The following is a 19018-nucleotide window of genomic DNA, read 5'->3' as shown; positions in this document are numbered from 1 at the left end:
TGCAAGGAAGACAAATATTGGAGTATATTAATGGACAAGGAAAGTTTGGCAAATTCAAGAATCATTGACTGCTATATGGCTACCAAAATGGTTCAAATGGCTAGTGAAAAAAAAAAGTAGGAATGGATTTTTGCTATCAAGGATTTATTCAATCAATTAAGGCCCCCTTGTATTGGCTTAATTTCCAAATATGAAGTGGTCCAACATTATTTAATTGAAGAATATATACAAGGCCATTGAATTGAAGAACAAAAATAGAGATACATAAGTGAGCTTCACGGAAATACTCTTAGGAATATAATACATAATCTCTCCATACTCTATTCTTCATTATATATTTACACTAATTGTGTGAGAGTGCTTATTTTGATATCTCATTGTAAAAGGGATTGTACACCCTTATTCAAATTCTCGGGAAAGTTTATCTTTTTGTGAGTGATTTTAGAGAGAAAATCACTTGAGGGTTAGGTGTTACTAGCATCGGAGTCAAAAGTAGTTAGATTATGTGTGACTAGTACCAGAGTCAAAATTAGGCGTAACAATTGGGGATAGATTGCTCGTTGTAAAGGTTGAAGCTAGAAGAATTATAACTATTAGAGATAGTGCAACAAATCCTGAATTGGACAATTGGGAAGTGGATTCGGCCGTGAAATTGCAGATCGAACCACTATAAATCTTTGCGTTCGATTTCTCTCTTCCCTACTCTCTTTATTTTATGTTGGCATATTTAAATTGCATGACTAATCTGGTTAGATCATTTTTATATCTATATATAGTTAATTAGAGTAATTGATTGACTAATCATTGCATTGAATTTTGTGCCTTACAATTGAAAAAGTTGGGTATATGCCTTATTGTGGCTCTTAATCTCCGTTCTGTTTTAGCCTGCTCAACCTGTGATCTGAATAGGGCTTGCTCAATTTGCTGCGATTATTGTTTTATTTTATTTTTTTATTCTCGAAATTTGTCTTTGTTGCTTTTGGACCAACAAAGAGGATTTCAGAGACTGCGATGAACGTGAATACGACGAACTTGTGAATATGATGAGCGTGCATGAGAGATCTTCTGATTTCCAGTAGAGACCCTCCGAATGCGCAACTTCAATCACCGTTGCTCTAATATTTCCAACATATAGATGAGGAAATTTTCTTCCAAGCTATGAATTCAGTTTTCCTGCAGTAAGTAGCAGCGGCTTGGAAAACCAAAACACAAAAAGAAAACACCAAAAAGAAGCAGCAAAAACCATAAAAGAGAGCACAAGTACTCTAGGTATAGGGTTAGTTTAGGAGGATCATCGTCAGTGCCGGCTCCTAAGTTTTTGAGGCCGGAAGCGAACAATTTGAATGAGGCCACTCTATATTTTTCATACAAAAGTTGGTTCACAAAGAGTTTCATTAAAAAAATCATTACAAAAGATTTACCATTACAAAATATAAACATATAGTTATCCCAAAAAAATGAAACCATTACAATATCTAAAAATCCATCATTTGAATATTAGACTTCTCGCATTTTTTACTGCAAACGTACTATTAAGTCTTCATAGTCAATCTTCTTCACCAATTCCTTCTCAATGGACAATATATCCAATCCATCTAATTTTTCTTGAGACATAGTTGACCGAAAATAGTTTTTGATCAATTTTAACTTTGAAAAGCTTCTTTTCCCCGAGTCGTTGTTGTCAACATGCTATAATGGGATGTAATTCTAATTCCACCATTTCTATCTAATTGAGCCTATTTTGTGGTCCCTAAATTTCAATTGGGCCTACATATACATATGGGTCCTAGAATTTTAGGGCCCCTCATTTTTAGCCTTTATTTTTTTGCCCAAAACCCATGCTTCTGTGACTTACCTTATAAGCCGGCCTTGATCATCGTTGGGACCCGAGGATGCTGCATAGCAGCTCCCTGTAGAGCGCCCTACAGAGAAGAGTTAGGGAATAGTTAACTTTTTCTTATACTGAAGAGTTCGTTTTTAATCTAAACCACTAAAAATACTTTTGAACAGTCTAAATGTGCCCTGCAGCGCTCTACAAGGAATTGTTTTGCAGCATCTCCGTATCCTCATGGTGTGTCCTTGGAGAACCAGTTGCAGATTGTATGAGAAAGTACAACATTTTACTAGGTGAAAGAGTTAGCACAATGCATCTGTTTCAAGTATATTGGCATGATGTCAAGATACCATGTACGTTAGCCTTTGCCAATAGCTAGCATCTCGCGTGACCAACATGTGCACCACATGATCACGTGGGCTCATGTAGTACTAATTATAGCTAAGCACCAATTGAACTAATAATGTGTAAGTTAAATCAATAAATAATATTGGTGGATTTTTGAAATTTTTGCTGGACCATTCTCTTTCAGTTATTTTGATTGGTAGAAAATCTTTCCATAGTTAAAAGGGAATTGATTTCAGCACTCCCCTTTTTACCATATACACTCCCTTTTTTGTCTTTATTTAGTGTGAATTTACTCTATTGCCCCTTAATGTGTGAAAAAGTGAACTTATGAAAGGGGAAAAATGTAAATTCACATGAATAAGGGAATTGAGTGTATAAGGTAAAAAGTGGAGTGTGAAAAATCAATTCCTAATTAATTAAAATTTACAAAATGTATCATTTATTGATCTGATTAAAGACATTACTGCTGAAAATAGCCAAAAAATATGGGATGGAGGGGCTATACATACCTTCTTCTTTTTTGTCAAAAGTGAAAAGATTGTATTGACAAACGTCATCAACACTTACAAAACGGAAATCATTACAAAGAACTTAGATAAAGCCAAACTAATCATCTAACAAATACAATACGAGAAAATCACAAGGCAATTGATATCTTACATCCTAACCCAGGTATGACCTGACGCAACAACAACACTTTTAAACTACCTTAAGTCATATCATGCGCAAGCATCAGTGTGAGCATACTCTAAGAAGCACGCAAGCATAAAAATCTCTTTTGAAAATATTCTAATTTACTAAGTTAAATTTGCGAGAGCGAGGATTAAGAGATGGATAAAAAGTGCCCCTAATGAAAGATTAATCGATAATAAGATATAAGTTGTGCCCTTACAACACATTTTTATACACGTTTTTACCTATTTTATCCACGTTTTTATAAATACAAAACATAATTTTAAGAACTTACTAACAATCTCAAACATTTTCCTTAAAAGAAAAACTAATGAAGGGTACTTTTGTCAACAATAAATTAAGCAAAACCAAGAGGTGAAAGAGAGATTTGAGAATTTTGTTTTCATTAGAACCTTAAGAAGACATGACCGTTGGGAAGAGACATTAATAGACAAAGATGGTTTTAAAGGGACAAAACAGGGGCATGAAAATGCAGTACCTAACGTTTAAATTACTAAATAAATAAAATCTGTAATGGGGAATACTAGTTTTTTTTTGGTTCTGGTGGGGAATATTAGTTTATAATTTGTGGAATATTTTTCATGTGTAAGTAATCTTGGGAAGGTGGAAAAAGGTAAAGTGGTCATCATAGATGGTACTGAAATGTAATTAAAAAATCCTGTGGATTTAACTGGAAAAAGTGAGAGCACTGACCCTCTCAACTCTCAAGTCTCAATTCACGAGGCAAAATTAATTATTAATCACTCTAGAGCACCGCCACATACACTGTGCTTTAGGGCTCCACAAATTGGCTAAGGAGTTATCATTTGGCAGTGCTCTAAGAACACTGAATAATCTCTTATTTTCTTCTACCTAGCTTGTTTAGAGTACGGAGTGGCTACGTGTATGCTCTTGCATGGTGGTTATGTTTGTTGTACTTCCAAATAAGTTACTACTACAAAAACATATACTCCCTCCGTCCATTTATTATAGTCCAGTATTCCATTTTGGGTTGTCCCTTAATAAGTGTCCATTTGGTAAAGTTAGTGGGTAAAAGTTGGTATATTGTCTATTTTGTCCCTAAAAGTAGATTCCATTTTGAAAAGTTAGGGAGTAAAAAGTGTAATGATGATGGGTAAGTAAGGAAAGTGGAGGAAAAAGTTGATGTGAAAGGTATAATGATGATGTTTTTTTAATAAGTTGGAGTTACGAAGTAGGACATTTAAAAAGGGACAGAGGGAGTACCTGTTTTTTTTAATTTTTAAATTCGTATTTTTATTTGTTTACCAACTTTTGCATGTGTCAATGTGACCTTAATCATGATATGTACATTCTTGACTCTACAATAATGTTAGTAGCACACCCACTGCTATTATACTCAGAAACAAGCTCCGATTGATATTTTCTTGAGTTAAAAATACAGTAGTTTATAGTAACTTGGTGAGTTGAAGGTAAATTGATGTGTCAGATTCAAAAAAAGGTAAATTGATGTGTGACGGACTTATAAAATCAAGATCATGTCAACTTTTCTAAATTTAAGTAACTAAAAGATAACCCCAACAAAATTGGTTGAGGAGGAGGAGACAAAAGTACAATGTTAAAGCAGATAATTCGAGCTCCTATTGATCTGAATCATCTATTGCTTGGATTTTATCCAAGCCATCAACCAAATCGACCGCCCTTGCTCCATCAAATTCATCATCGCATCTTGACACAGCATCTAATTAATGAATTTTAGAGTACTACAACAAATGTGTAAGGATCAGTCCCTCGCTTGAGCATATAAACAAACAGGTGTAAGTACCAGTCAACCGGAGGCAATCCCAAATATAAAGGCGTGCTCATCTACTAGCTGCCAACTCGTGTTTACTAAATCTTTGGACCGAGTTTTTGAGAATTCTCGTTTGGGTTCACGAGGCTAGTAGGTAAGTATCGGTCTTTATAAGTGGCATCAGAGCAAAACCCAATCCCCTTGAGTGAGGCCAGTAGGTAAGTATCGGTCATTATGAGTGGCATCGGAGCAAAACCCAATCCCCTTGAGTGGGCTCTGGCACTACGAGCCGAAGACGTGACTTGGCTATGAAGCACAACGAGGACATAGCGATGCAAGCTGGAAAAATTACAAGGACTAGTCGACCAGATGAGTATCTAGACAACCATTTCTGAGGACAAGTCATGGGGCCAACTACATTATCAAAGTACGGTTTGATCTATAAAAAAACATCCATCCATGATTCTACCATTTGCCACCCGGCCCCAAGTTTAAATTGTTTGTCCGGATGGGGGAGGCTCCTTATTCGAGTTGATGAGGTGATGTTCAGGTTCGCATCTAAAAGTAATTTCCTTGAAAAATAGAAACTATCAATCCAAGTTGGGAAAATTGTAATGTTTGGTCGACTAGATGAGCATCTAGACAACCATTTTTGGGGACACGTCCGATGAGGCCAACGAATCAAAACTGTTGCAATACTGAATGCAATCCCACGTCAACTACATATCGATATACGGTTTGATTCAAAAAATAAGAAATATTCATCTACCAACTATCACCGTAAGTTAAAATCTGTGGAGTGAAAAGGGAGGTGCCTTATTCGGGTTGACGAGGCGAAATACGGGTTCGTATCTATAACGTAATTCCCTTGAGAACTGCTTAAAAACCATCACCAAAAAAGGTAAAAATGGAGGAAATTTCGAGGGGTTTTTTTTTTTTTTGGTGTGGTCCTTTGTCTATGACAAGAACAAACAAAGACAAAACAAAAGGGGGAGAAGAAACCAAAAGGAAAGCTGGATCTGGGGGTTGAGTTGATGGAACGAAGGGTGGGGGGGGCTCATTTATAATGTGGACAAGATGAAAGGGAACCCCATAAAAATGATTGGATGCAACGTGGCAGCCTTTTGGAGTAGTGACAAATTGGTAAGAGCCGTCACACCGTTGATTGCGTGAAAGAAATCTCGTTAAAATCGGAATCATATTTCTCTCTGTACTGAATCGACTTCTGACCATGCTCGGTTTGAATTTTACGGGAGATTTTTTGAGTAATGAACGGAAATAAAAAGATAGAGAAAATTTATTAGTGGCCGTGAGCAGAAGTTTTGATTATTGAACATATTCTCTAAAAATTGATTTTTCAGAGAATGCACGATAAAATACATGATACACGATGATGGTTGATGCTCAAATTGAATGTATCAGATTCACTTGAGTGTAAGACCAAAAAAATCATGGAGATCTGATTCGTCCAACTAAAAGTTAAAAGGAAAGGTATTCAGTACGTACATCGATCTCTTTTATGAATTTTTGCGGCTCATTTCACAAACTTTAAGGCTATTTTTATGAATCTTTGTGGCTCATTTCATTTGTGGGTGTACGTTATACACCCTTTACAAATTCTGTGGCCCAAGATATGATTTTTGTGGTGGTTTATTTTATGAATTTTCGTGATGGTATTTTTTAATTTTTATGGTGTTGTTTATGAATATTTGGGTAAAAGAATTGCTCAAATTTATTAATTTTTGTAGTATTATTTATAAATTTCTCTGATTTTCTTTATGAATTTCTGTGATCTATTATGTAAATGCGTTTTTTGGTACACTAATATATAAATGCTTTGGTGTTCATTCATGCAATTTTGTAGTGTTTTACGAATTTTCATGACTCAAAATACAAAAGTACATATCATATACAAATTTTTAGGAGTGTTTACTCCTTCCGTCCCAATTTGTTTGTCTAATTTTGGCATACGTGTCTTTCAAAACATTGTCTACATCTCATGATCTATAATATTTTTGTATAATTTTGAAAATATCATATTATAAAACTAATTAAGATCTATCAAGTAAGATCCATATCGTATATAAAAATCATTATAAATTGAAACATATAGATAATTTTGTAGGGAATCCCAAATAGTGACAAAAAAACAAACAAATCGGGACATAGGCAGTATTTGTTAAGCTCTTAAGCTTTTGAAGCAAAGGAATAAAACATAATCATTTTTCTTGGCTTGTTTTTATGAATCTATGGAACTTTCATTTCTATTATGAGTCTGACAGAGGTAACTTATATAGGAGTTTTGCTACTCATAGCACAAACTTACACCAATCAAACTGGTTACACCAATCACAAAAAAAAAATTCAGATGATAGGATGTTAGTATATATTCCTAGGCCTCACGCTCCAAAGGAGTATTACACGACAATTTGTTAGAATTTATAGTGGTGAGATTTGTTAGGAAATTTTTTTTTTTTGAAAGGCAAAAAAATTTCATTAATCTCTGAAATTGTTACAAAGATTAATAGAAAATAAGGAATGAAGACATCAAAACCTTAGCCCGAGAACCAAGCGGTCTAAGGGTAATCATATGCCCATTCGAGACCCAATATTGTGTCTTGTTTGGATGGTGTTTTGGGAAAAAATTCCAACTCAAAAAGCATTCATTATTCCTATTTTCAATCATTAATTTCATTTCTCCCTTCATTTATTACCTCTATCTCCAATCACTATTCTCATTTATCTCTCTATCTAACTCTAATGATTATCCTAATTTCTCTCTACATTCATCACCCCAAAAACCAAATCCAAAAATTTTCAACACACTATCCAAACAAGACACAAGTTTGACAAGAAACCAAACACAGAAAACCCATTACGACAAAGCTTGTTGACCTAAAATACATGTTAATCATATGTCCATATTCACTGTTTGTTCTTTTTGGCTAACGATTATCCTTCTCTCACTTTCCAAGTTCTCTCAACCCATGCCAAAATGGGTCCAACTTTATGGCTCAATGTCAATTCTAAGATTCCCCAAAATTGCTTTGGTAATCAATTCACTTCCACTTGTTGTTTGAGTTTTTCCAATATTTAATTGGGTCATCTCATGCAAATGCATGAATCCTCTTCTGATGATTTTGGATTGATTTCCTAGTTTGCTTCCATTCCTTGGGCTCACCTTTGACATTGGAGGGTTCATAATTAAGCCTATAGCCCACCACATTTTGCTAAGAAAATCTTTGCCTTCATGCCTGCAATAATTTTGTAATCCATGGTGTGCACAATCAACAATGATGTTTACATTTCTCTTCAATTTCTTCTACTATTACTATGGAGTCATAAATTTTGTGAGCCGAGAATCCTATACCGGGATGCACTACAGGAGTTTAGTGCACAGTTTGAGCCGTCCAATTAAAAGTGTCCTTAAACCGCACGTAATTGTGCTAAAAAGGCCATTTTTCATGGAGTGTCTGGTCTGTGAACTTTTATATTGCCTTCATGGGACTCGTCGTCCATCTTTCTAAAAAAGAAGATACCTTGTTTTTCCTTTCTTAATTTCTCCTACCTTTTCTTCCTTAAAAAATAATCAAATAACACAAAAATGTTTGGGGGTGGGGGAATGAGAGCTTCTCCTAATCGAAATTGATTCTCTTTCATCACTCAAAAACAAAAGTAAGAAAACAAAAAGATAACAAAGGAATAAGAAATTGCTTGAAATAAGAAATCACTAAATGAGTACCATAAATCCAGTTGGTACCCCATTTCTAAGAAACTGACAAATGGTGTGCTATTTCTCCCCTCCAAAGTGCAACCGATCTGCAGCTTTTCTGTTATAATCTGACATGAGAAAAGGAGAAATTTGAGAGAAATTGATCAATATTTAAATAAAGCTCTTTTGCTGTTCAAAAAAAAAAAAAATTTGTTCAAATAAAGCTACTGCTATACATCACCAGCAGGCTTTTTTGGGTGGATTATTTTGGTCATTTTCGAAAACTCCAGGCCTTATAAGGTGATTGCATATTTCAGTTTGTCCTCTTGTCCTTCTGTTATGGCAGAGAAATTTTGAAGAGTCTAACAATTTGGTCCTTTTATTTTGAGACGGGCAAATATAGTGCACAAGGTTGTCGCCATTGCGGAATCTAGAGAAAGATTGATGTTCGCAGTCTTGTCTCTTGTAAGCAGAGAGGCTGTTTTCGCGACTTGAATCCGTAGTGACCTCCAGGTCACAATGGAGCAACTTTACCATTGCGCTAGGTCTGCCCGTCATTTTGAGACGGAGGGAGTAAAACGTTTACATTGATTTGAGTTTGAAAAAGGATTTGACGATCTTGGTGCATTGATTTTTGAGCTTTTCTTAAGCTCATGTCACTGATCGAAGCTGTCCACTTTTTTAGCTCGTCGATAATCCTATAGAAAATAATTTGCATTGCTGATAAAAAAAAATATTCACATCCATTGGGTTCGATAAGCAATGTTTGCAGAAACCCATCATTTTTAGATACAGATGATGGTAAAATGGGTTCTAATGTAGTGTGCATCGTTGTTTGTAGTTAAATTTATTTTGGAATTATATTGATCAAAATCATATGGCCATGATTTGTCGCATAGTTAATGTTTCCAACAAGATCTAAAAGTGAATAGATTTGATCATCAAAGGGAACCAAAGAGGACTCACTCCGTTTGAAATACCCACCCAAAAAATCTAAAACCAAAAAAAAAAATGGTATTCCCAGATGGCTATATTGGAGGGAAAATTCTTAGCCACATCCTCTAATATTGAGGTCTAGTTTCCAAAAAAAAAACAGAAGTCAACTTGACTTATTTTTTTTTAAATTCTTATTCAACTTTTTACGCTAAATTTGAAATGTTCCAAAAAAAGATAGGGTAAAAATCTCAATTTTTTACTTTTCAGATTCTCCTCGTTAAGACGAATCAATAATCCACAAAGAATCAATAATACACAAAAATTTGACGCAAAACTAGCAAAGACGAAAACAATTTGAGTAAGAACAAAACAAAAAAGAAAAAAAAATACCCCATAAAGCCAAGTAGTATTTTTTTCTTAAAAAAAAAAAAAAAAAAAAACTAGGCCTGTGCTCATCATCAACACGATATTCTAATTGATAATTCTCTTTTGTACTATTTTATATTGGATTTCATTGCTTTGTAGCCATGATCTTTTTTAAGATCTGTAGGCCCTATTGTGTAGGGCACATGGCTCCACCCTGTGAAGATTTGTTTTTATCATTAGCATTGATTCACAGCTACACTATTATTCCCTTTTCCCTTGAACTTCTACTGTTTGGATCAATTTACATTGGTATATTTTACTGGGTAAAATAATCATACGAATTAGTATTTTTCTAAAATACTAATTTTTAGAAACTGCACAAATTTCATACTAATGATGGTATTGTTATAGGCACAAAGGTGAACTTTTTGGATTGGGGATAGTGCAGAGCATCTCCCTGCAGAGCGGGTGCTGAGCGGCCAATTCGGCCGCTCATCTCGGCAATCGACGGCTTGGATTGATTCCGAGTAATGAACAGTTCAATTTTTTTATCCCCTCAAATTCAATCTGAGCCGCCTGTGCCGAGACGAACTGCCAAATCGACCACTTGGCACCGCGCTATAGGAAAATGGTCAGCAGCATCCCCTGTCCCAACTTTTTTGAGGGCTTTTTTAAATGTTTAGACATTTGCATTGAAGTGGGACAATTTAGTCCCTCAGCTCAAAATTGAGGCCTAGTTTTGCTCCTTGAAAGTTTGCTGTGTGAGATGTAGGACCCATGAAGGGCACAAGGCCCAAACATGTCCTGGGTCTATTAAGACAAGATTAGGGGGGCAGTTGCCCTTGAGTGGGCACTCATTGTTGGCTCAACCCAAAGCATATTTCCCCACCAAAACTATAGAAAGGAACCCTTAAATAGACAGCCTTGTTCCCATGTGACCAAATTTAAGAGCAACATTCCAAAAATAACAACCCCCATTGTGCCTCTTCTCCTCTCTCTAGCTACCCTTCCAAATAAAACCATCTTTTGGGAACAAGTAAGAATCTATTTACCAAAACATTGATCCATCCCTTCACAAATATTTCCTCCTCTCTTCTTTTCACTCTTTTGTTTCGTCTTTTTCTTAGGTCCGACAAACAAAAATTCCGATGTCTATTACCCTATCTAAAGTTGATGGGAAAAAGCTATCAAATAATCACGTTGATAGTAGTACAATCAAATGTTTAGGACAAAATTTTTTATGCCTATTACCCTATTTAAAATTGATGTGAAAAAACTGTCAAATAATCAACGTCGAAAACTACAATCAATTGTTTAGGGCAATGTCATTAATACATATAAGGAAAGAGTATTTCTACCTTAGTTTTAGAATTCTCGGGTAAAAGAGCTAGGATTTTACATCGAGGATTCGAGTAGTTGTTTGGCATTTCTATGTTGATTCTTCACCACTTAGGGGCTATAGTATTTTTCTAAAGTCAAGTTGCACTTGTGGGCTACCATCGTCCTTTGGCCTAACTCATCATTATTGTTCACATAGAGTGTAAAACCTTAAATAACTTTATGGTAGGTAAGAAATGTGTGATAAAATCAATGGATACAGCAAGAAATAAAGAGATAGCCGAGCGACTATGAAAGATTCTTTGGATGTAGCCGTAAACCGCATGCTACGTGCAAATAACTCGATTCCTATATTTCGATCCTATAAATTCATGGACCGTCCAAAATATTGTTGTAATGGTTATAACTTTTCTTCTAATATCGATAAGTATAAACACTTATGATTTCGCAATTGGATTAATTTCAAAAACTTTCAGCATCATTATTCAACATTCATGTACAAGTCCTTCATGTTTCATTGGGAATCAAAAGTAATCGAAAATTTTATTTAAGAAAAAAATAAAAAAAATTGTCTTCATTAGTGAAGGTTTTGCTTTTGCCTCCCTTACTTCCAAATAAAAGTATATAATCAGCCGAATAAATATAAGCAAGCAATATAAGTACTATGCATACATCTCATGCCCTTCTGTCAGATCATAAATTTGACAGGGTTCTAAAAAATAATAACAATAATTTGACGAAGATACCCTTGCACCTAAATTGTAGGATTAGCATCAAGAAAAATAGGTTATACAGTATGGTTTTCCCACTTACCAAAGTGCCCTTCCTTTCAAGAATAGTTAAACTCTTTGTTCCAAGAAATGTCACGTTTTAAAGGAGCATCAAATCACTAGTACGATATGCGGATCAAAAATAAAATAAAATTCACTAGTACAATATAGCTTTTACTTTATATATTAACCATAAATTTCATAGCTACGACAATTGCACGTTTATCTACTTGTGTTGGAATCGAAAATCTGTGGTTAAAAACAGAACTTAAAGCTATAATAAAGCATGCTTGCAGCAACAATTGTAATTCAAAAGAAAGTCTTAAAAAAAAAATATTTAGTAAAAATTTTGCTGAAAAAGAATTAGATATGGCAATGGTGTAACTTTTTTTTTTTCATTCTCAACTTCCAGATAAATTATTGTTTTGCATAGGTAAATAAAAATAACTACAAAGAACAAGGGAATGTGAGCGGTGGAGAGCGGCCGATCCGGCCACTCATATCGGCAATCGATGACTCAGATCTTAACCGAATAATAGATGGTTCAAATTTGTATACACTCAGCTTTGATCCGAGCCGTCCGTGCCGAGATAAACGACTGAATTGGACGCTCTGCACCTGTTTGACAGCATCCCCAGATCCAAGGAAAAATAGTTTTTAGATTCCGTTGAGAGAAAGACGTAGAAATTAGGGGTGAGCAAAAAATCCGTCAAACCGCGAATCCAATCCAAGCCAATATAAACCGAAAGATTTGGTTTGATTTTTTAATAATATGGTTTGGTCATAGTTTAAAAAATTAGAAACCGCGTTATATGGTTTGGTTTGTGGATATACGTTCACAGTTATGGTTCCAAACTGATCCGAACCGTATAATACATATATATAATTTAATTATGATTCTTCAAATAAATTATATGAGAGCCTTAATTAACTACTTTTCTAATTTTATTGATCATATTAAATCCACTGCAATATTTATTTTTTCTTTCCTACCAAAGATAATTTAGACTAAACTTCTATATATCAAACCCAATCCTAATTTCATGTGATTATTAATTTATTATATATAAAAAACATCGCCAGATCAGTCAACTTCCATAGTCTAATTCCTAAATTTCTATACATGAAAACCAATTCCAATTCCTATTCCTATAATTCCTTCACTACCAAGACTAATTACCCTAATTTTCTATATATGCAAACGATAGTTTAAAACAGAAACCGAACCGTATTTTAATGATTTGGATTGGTTTAAGTTCTATGCCTTTTGTGAGTTGGTTTGATTCTCCAAATTCATAATCCGTAGTTATTGGTTTGGTTCTTAGTTTACTATAAAACCGAACCAATCCAGTCCATGCTCACCCCTAGTAGAAATCTCCTCATTTTCTTTCTTACTCGGTACAAAAGCCAAAAATAGATGCTTTTTTTTTTCTTTTCCCCGAATCACCAACAATAGATTCTGAGGGGATAAAATGAGAGAACTACTGTACAACGAAAAGACAAGGGGCAACCTCGTCTTTAACAAAAAAAAATTCCAAGAATTAAAATAACTAATTCGTTGACCCTCATAATTCCCATTGGCGGCCCCTACGCCGTTGGCCTTGCCAATCCCCCTCCTCTCCTCTCTCTCTCTCTCTCTCTCTCTCTCTCTCTCTCAAACACAGTATGTCGGTATTATAAAGCCAACACACTAACAAGTTGATAACAAACAAAACCCAGAAAGAAAAAAAAAGAAGATAAGAAAGCACACAAGAGAAAAGCTGCTCCAACAAACACTTACATACATACCCTCTCACGCTCTGTTTTCTAACCCCCGAACGCCATTCGATTCCAAACCGAGCCTCGTGTCCCGATAATTGGGGTCGGCTGAAACCGGGGAAAAAAAAATGGAGGAGCTGTGCTTCTACTTGCTGAAGGTAATGGGTGTGTTGTTGATCGTTGCGGTGATTGTGCTGAGGGTCTTGGTTTTGCTCTGGTGGAGGCCTAGGAAGATCGAGCGGCATTTTTCGAAGCAAGGGATCAGAGGGCCTCCTTATAGATTCTTCTTGGGCAATGCTAAGGAGCTTCTGAGCTTAATGTTGAAGGCCTCTGCTCAGCCCATGCCTTTCTCTCACAACATTCTGCCTAGAGTCCTCTCTTTCTACCATCACTGGAGGAAAATCTATGGTAAAACTTCTTTCTTCTCTGTTTTTGAATATGTTCTGTTTTTGTCTCTGCTTCTCCTCTGTTTTTGTGTGTGTGTGTTTGAGTTTGAACTCTGTTCTGTTGAGTTAAGTCTAGCCTCTTGAAAATTGTGGTCAAGATTCAAAAAATAAATAAATAGGTTGGTTGAGTTTTAACATCACTCTCTCTTCTTCTTCTTCTTCTTCTTCTTCTTTTTTTTTTTCCTTGTTTTACCCAAGAAAGTTTCTAGAATTTGAAATCTGCAGAGGCTGTTAATATCGGTCGATACATAAAAGAATTCTGGATCTCTAATACTAGTATTTGACAATATGTCATTATACCGGTTGATATTGACAAATGCGTGACAGTACCACAGATACCGATGAGTATTTAGAAACCTTCAAAAATGAGTCATTCAAAACTACTTACACAAAAAATATATATTTGCCCAAAAATGAGATCAAAAGCATACTATAAATGATTCATTTATGGGGTGTGGTTGTTTTATTTAAATTTCTATGAGAGTGAGTGATGATCTTTATTGAAGTTTTCTTGTGGGTATGGATTTGGCTTGGAGTTTTGCTCAACTTAAATTCCTTTTACCAATCATGGGTTTTTTAGTTGAGGTTTGTACTTTTGAAAGGATCTCAAATTTTTCACAGCCTTATCTCAGCTTTGTAGCCTTGAGATGTTGGACTTCCATCAAAGTTCAGACTGTTCCACTACTCTCCTCCTTTTTTCTCATTCCTTTTTTACTCTTTTTCCAATTTTACCCTTCCTCTTTTTTACTATGACCCTCCTAGGAGCTAGCTTGGAAAGAGAAATTTGTTTTTTTCTTGTCCAAAAAATCACAGGAATTAGTAATTTCTAATTTGTACTTTTCCAAACAATTTAATGAAAAAAATGCTCTGAGTTTTTCAACTGGTACATGGCCTTGGACCTTTCATTACCTTTTCTGATTTCCTTCTGGTTTTTTCTGGTTTTTTGTGGGGAACTTTAAATTCTGATAATGATTATGTGTTTGCTAGTGGTATGAATGTTTTTGAATTGTCTTGTTCCTCTCTCTCTCTCTCTCTCTCTCTCTCTCTCTCTCTCTCTCCTGGCCATTGTAGGGTCCACTATCCTTGAGCTCTCAATTTTGTGTGTCTGTCTTGTTTCCTTCTCATGCCCTTTTTTGGGTAATTGGACACTTACTACTTGAAGCCCTATGGTATTTCCCACTTGTTAAAAGGACTGCATCTTCCTAAAAAAATTTAATTTATGATTTAGTCCCTATTGTTACCATATTTATCTAGGTTGATTCCTTGTAACATTTCATTACTCTGTGCTTGACCACAGGTGCAACATTTCTGGTGTGGTTCGGACCCACGGTCCGTCTCACCGTGTCCGACCCGGACCTCATCCGAGAAATCTTCACGTCGAAGTCCGAATTCTACGAGAAAAATGAGGCTCACCCGCTCATTAAACAACTTGAAGGTGATGGACTCCTTAGCCTCAAAGGAGAAAAATGGGCTCACCATAGGAAAATCATCACTCCTACTTTCCACATGGAAAATCTTAAAGTAAGTCCCTAAAAAAAGCCAAGAGTTTAGTACTTGTTTGATTTCTGCAAAATTCGTAGCTAAATTTTGAGTTGTTTCTAGTTGTTGATACCGATGGCGGCGCAAAGTGTGATACAAATGTTGGAGAAGTGGGTGGCAATGTCGGATTCCGGTGAGGTGGAAGTTGAAGTCTCAGAATGGTTCCAAACCCTCACAGAAGACATCATCACCCGAACAGCATTTGGCAGCAGCTACGAAGATGGAAAAGCCATTTTCCGACTACAAGCGCAGCAGATGGTGCTCGCATCCGAGGCATTTCAAAAGGTTTTCATTCCCGGCTATAGGTAATTAGTCCGTACAAATTTTCACATTGCTCCAATGTCTCAAATTAAACGTTATGTTATATTACGTTGTCACTTGTTCTATGAAGCTTTGAATTAGTTACTTTCGTTCTAGATTCCTGCCTACGAAAAGAAACATGAAGTCGTGGAAATTGGACAAGGAAATCAAGAAATCTCTCGTAAATCTCATCGACAAGCGGAGGGAGAATTCGTGCAACGAAAGGGTGGGGAACGGGCCAAAGGATTTGCTGGGACTCATGATTCAAGCGAGTGCGAAGGAATCATCTGTCCGTATGAGGACGGAATTGAATTCCTTTCCCTCGTCGAAAATCACGGTGCACGACATCGCGGAGGAGTGCAAGAGCTTCTTCTTCGCCGGAGAGCAAACCACGTCGAACTTGCTGACGTGGACGACCGTTTTGCTAGCTATGCACCCGCAGTGGCAGGTACTAGCACGTGACGAGGTGCTCAAGGTGTGTGGACCACGTGACATACCCTCCAAAGATGACATTGCCAAGCTTAAGTCGGTAAGCTAATAAATGTACAAAAATCATACTTTCTCCGTCACAAAATGTTTATCCAGACCGCAAAACGAGAACAAAAAAATTTATTTGTTTCAAGAAAAAATTTACAATTTTTTCATAAATTAAAAGAACTCATTGATATCTTGTAAATTGTTGAATTTTTCTTACAAAAATTGTGTTATTTTTGCGGACTAGACAAGCATTATGAAAAGGAGTTTTTTTTTTTTTGGTAAATACAAAAATCATGTTTTTTTTGCCTTGTTTATGTCGCTTTATGATTTTACAAAAATACCCTTTGTTTTTTGGTCTAATGTGGGAGAGCTCAAAAGCCTTGTTATTAAAAACATTTTGGGTATTTTGTGAATATTTTTAGTTTTTACAGCAAAAATGGGTGGTGTGTTAATTTTAGGCTTTTGTCGATATTTTTGTTTTAATCCTAACAACGAGAGAAAGCAGGAAGTACAAAAATACATATCAAATTTTAGCAAATTAGCGTAAACAAAAGGATTTTGCTTTTTTTGTATAAGTGGTCTTTTCTATTTTAGTTTTATATACACGAATATATATGGAGGAGAGAATGTTTTGCCTTGAAAAAATACTGATTTTTTATTTATTACAAAAGTATATATTTGAAAAATATATTTTTGAGACTTCTCCAAAAGAGGCTTAATTCCATTCAGACATCCAAAATATTTTTAAAAATACATATATTTCGTAGGGGCAAAGTTGCCAATATAAAATTAAACACTAAGGGCATGATTGTCAAAATGGTGAAGGGCTGGGGTAATTTTGTTAACAAAGATTCTAACTGTAAACGATTATGATTTGGTGTTCAGCTGAGCATGATCCTCAATGAAGTCTTGCGACTCTATCCACCAATTGTGGCAACAATCAGACGGGCGAAAGCGGATGTGGAGCTTGGGGGATGTAAGATTCCAATCGGGACCGAGCTTTTAATACCGATCTTGGCCGTTCATCACGACCAAGCTATATGGGGCAACGATGCTAACGAATTCAACCCCGCTCGGTTCTCCGATGGGGTGGCCCGCGCAGCGAAGCATCCCGTGGCATTCATTCCATTTGGCCTCGGGGTCCGCACTTGCGTCGGACAAAACCTTGCCATCCTACAAGCGAAGCTAACGATCGCGATAATGCTGCAACGCTTCTCCTTCCACTTGTCCCCGCGTTATCAACACGCACCAACGGTCCTGATGATCCTCTACCCGCAATACGGTGCACCGATCGTCTTTCGAAGATTGGCCGACAACCTCGATGCCGATCGAGATCAACGGTCGTAATTAAATTACTGCCAGCTCTAGATGTAGTACTATGGCTTGTGTGTGAGCACATATAGTTTTTTGCATTGGAGTGACAAAAATACCCATTGTTGCATTCATGCTAACCCCCCCATGTGTCAATGCCCCAAGTGTTCGATAGTTGTAGGATTTTAGTGGCTAATTGTCTTGGTTATCTCATGTGTATTTATAATGTATATTTGCACAACTATCTAACACAGTTTTGTAGTAGGATTATACCATGGAGAATGTCAAATGGTTAGGTTGTACTGGTAATATTGAAAAAGTTTGGAATCTGAAGGCCCTTTCTTAATTTCTAGTGATTTTGAAGTTCCAAGAAAAACTTGATCTTATGGGTACTTTTAAATTGTAGCCTAACATCACCCAAAGTAGCAAGAATGGATGTCTCTTCGAATTTTGTTGAGATGCGCGTAAGATGACCCGTACATCTGATTATAAAAAAAAATACTAGTAATGGATTAATATCTTATTAAGGGTGCTTCATAATTTAGTACACAAGCCTTCAATTTGGGGGTTGGATTTCCTCAATTCTGCAAACTCTTGTACTTCTGTGTCGGGAGATTTTTCGATTGTTGGATTGTGTGATTTTTTCTTTTGATATTTTAAATCCAATAGTCGAAAAATCTTTCGGCACAGTGACACAAAATTTTTTGGCATAGAAGATGTGGTCTTTTCAATTTGATGGAAATTCCATGTCCCACTTAAGGTTCAAGGCTAATTATCTTCCAATTGATGGTTGGTGCTATCTATGATGGTGAGTTGATAGCTCATTGGTCGGTGTTGGACAAGAAACTAGACACAAACAAAGTAGTAGCACTAACAACAAAAATAGAAATCAATCACAAATCCCAAAGGATTAGCGTGGTGGTATTGGCTGGGGATTTACGGGATTGCTCTCTTAAGTTTTCAAGTTCAACTTTCCTTATCAGTAATTTTTGGGGCCATCTCACCTAAACGCACAAGCATGTGAAAAGACTTTGAGAGGGACTGTAAAAATTAGTCCGAGGAATGCGTAAGTTGACTCGGGATACTCTGTATTCTAAAAAAAAAAAAATCCAACCACAAAGAAAAAGCAAACACAAAGATTTTTCGCGGATTTGTCTCTGTGTATGGCTAGCTCGCACTAAATTCTCTTGTATTTCTGAGAAAGTGACGATAATGGCTAATTAAGTTGCCAAGAAATGCTAAGGTTTACCGAAATGAAATACTTAGGAAATACTAGAGGTACTTGAAAGTGTTGGACTTGTGTTAATGGAAGGACCTCAGGTACCGTCCGATACTAATCAGACTTCACGAATTCAACAGACAAGGCGAATGACGAAGTAATAATTGTTTCTACTTCTAGTTGAGGTCGCTACTTTCAGGATTCGGACCCGATAATTACCT

The 19018-nt window shown here is 36.0% G+C and overlaps 1 protein-coding gene across 1 annotated transcript; it reads left to right on the top strand.

Annotated features, from left to right (window-relative positions):
• Nucleotides 1–13416: 13416 nt before the first annotated feature.
• LOC131300769 (cytochrome P450 734A1) lies at nt 13417–17954 on the top strand. The gene is made up of 5 exons (XM_058326753.1): nt 13417–13913; nt 15249–15472; nt 15554–15795; nt 15908–16319; nt 17153–17954. The coding sequence occupies exons 1-5, from the start codon at nt 13634–13636 to the stop codon at nt 17612–17614; spliced, it is 1620 nt and encodes a 539-aa protein (XP_058182736.1). The 5' UTR covers nt 13417–13633; the 3' UTR covers nt 17615–17954.
• The last annotated feature ends 1064 nt before the right edge of the window (nt 17955–19018 follow it).

This window comes from Rhododendron vialii, chromosome 1a, assembly GCF_030253575.1.
Source record: "Rhododendron vialii isolate Sample 1 chromosome 1a, ASM3025357v1".
Lineage (NCBI taxonomy): Eukaryota > Viridiplantae > Streptophyta > Magnoliopsida > Ericales > Ericaceae > Rhododendron > Rhododendron vialii.
Note: the sequence above shows the minus strand (reverse complement) of the source record. Positions and strands in the feature narration are given on the sequence as shown.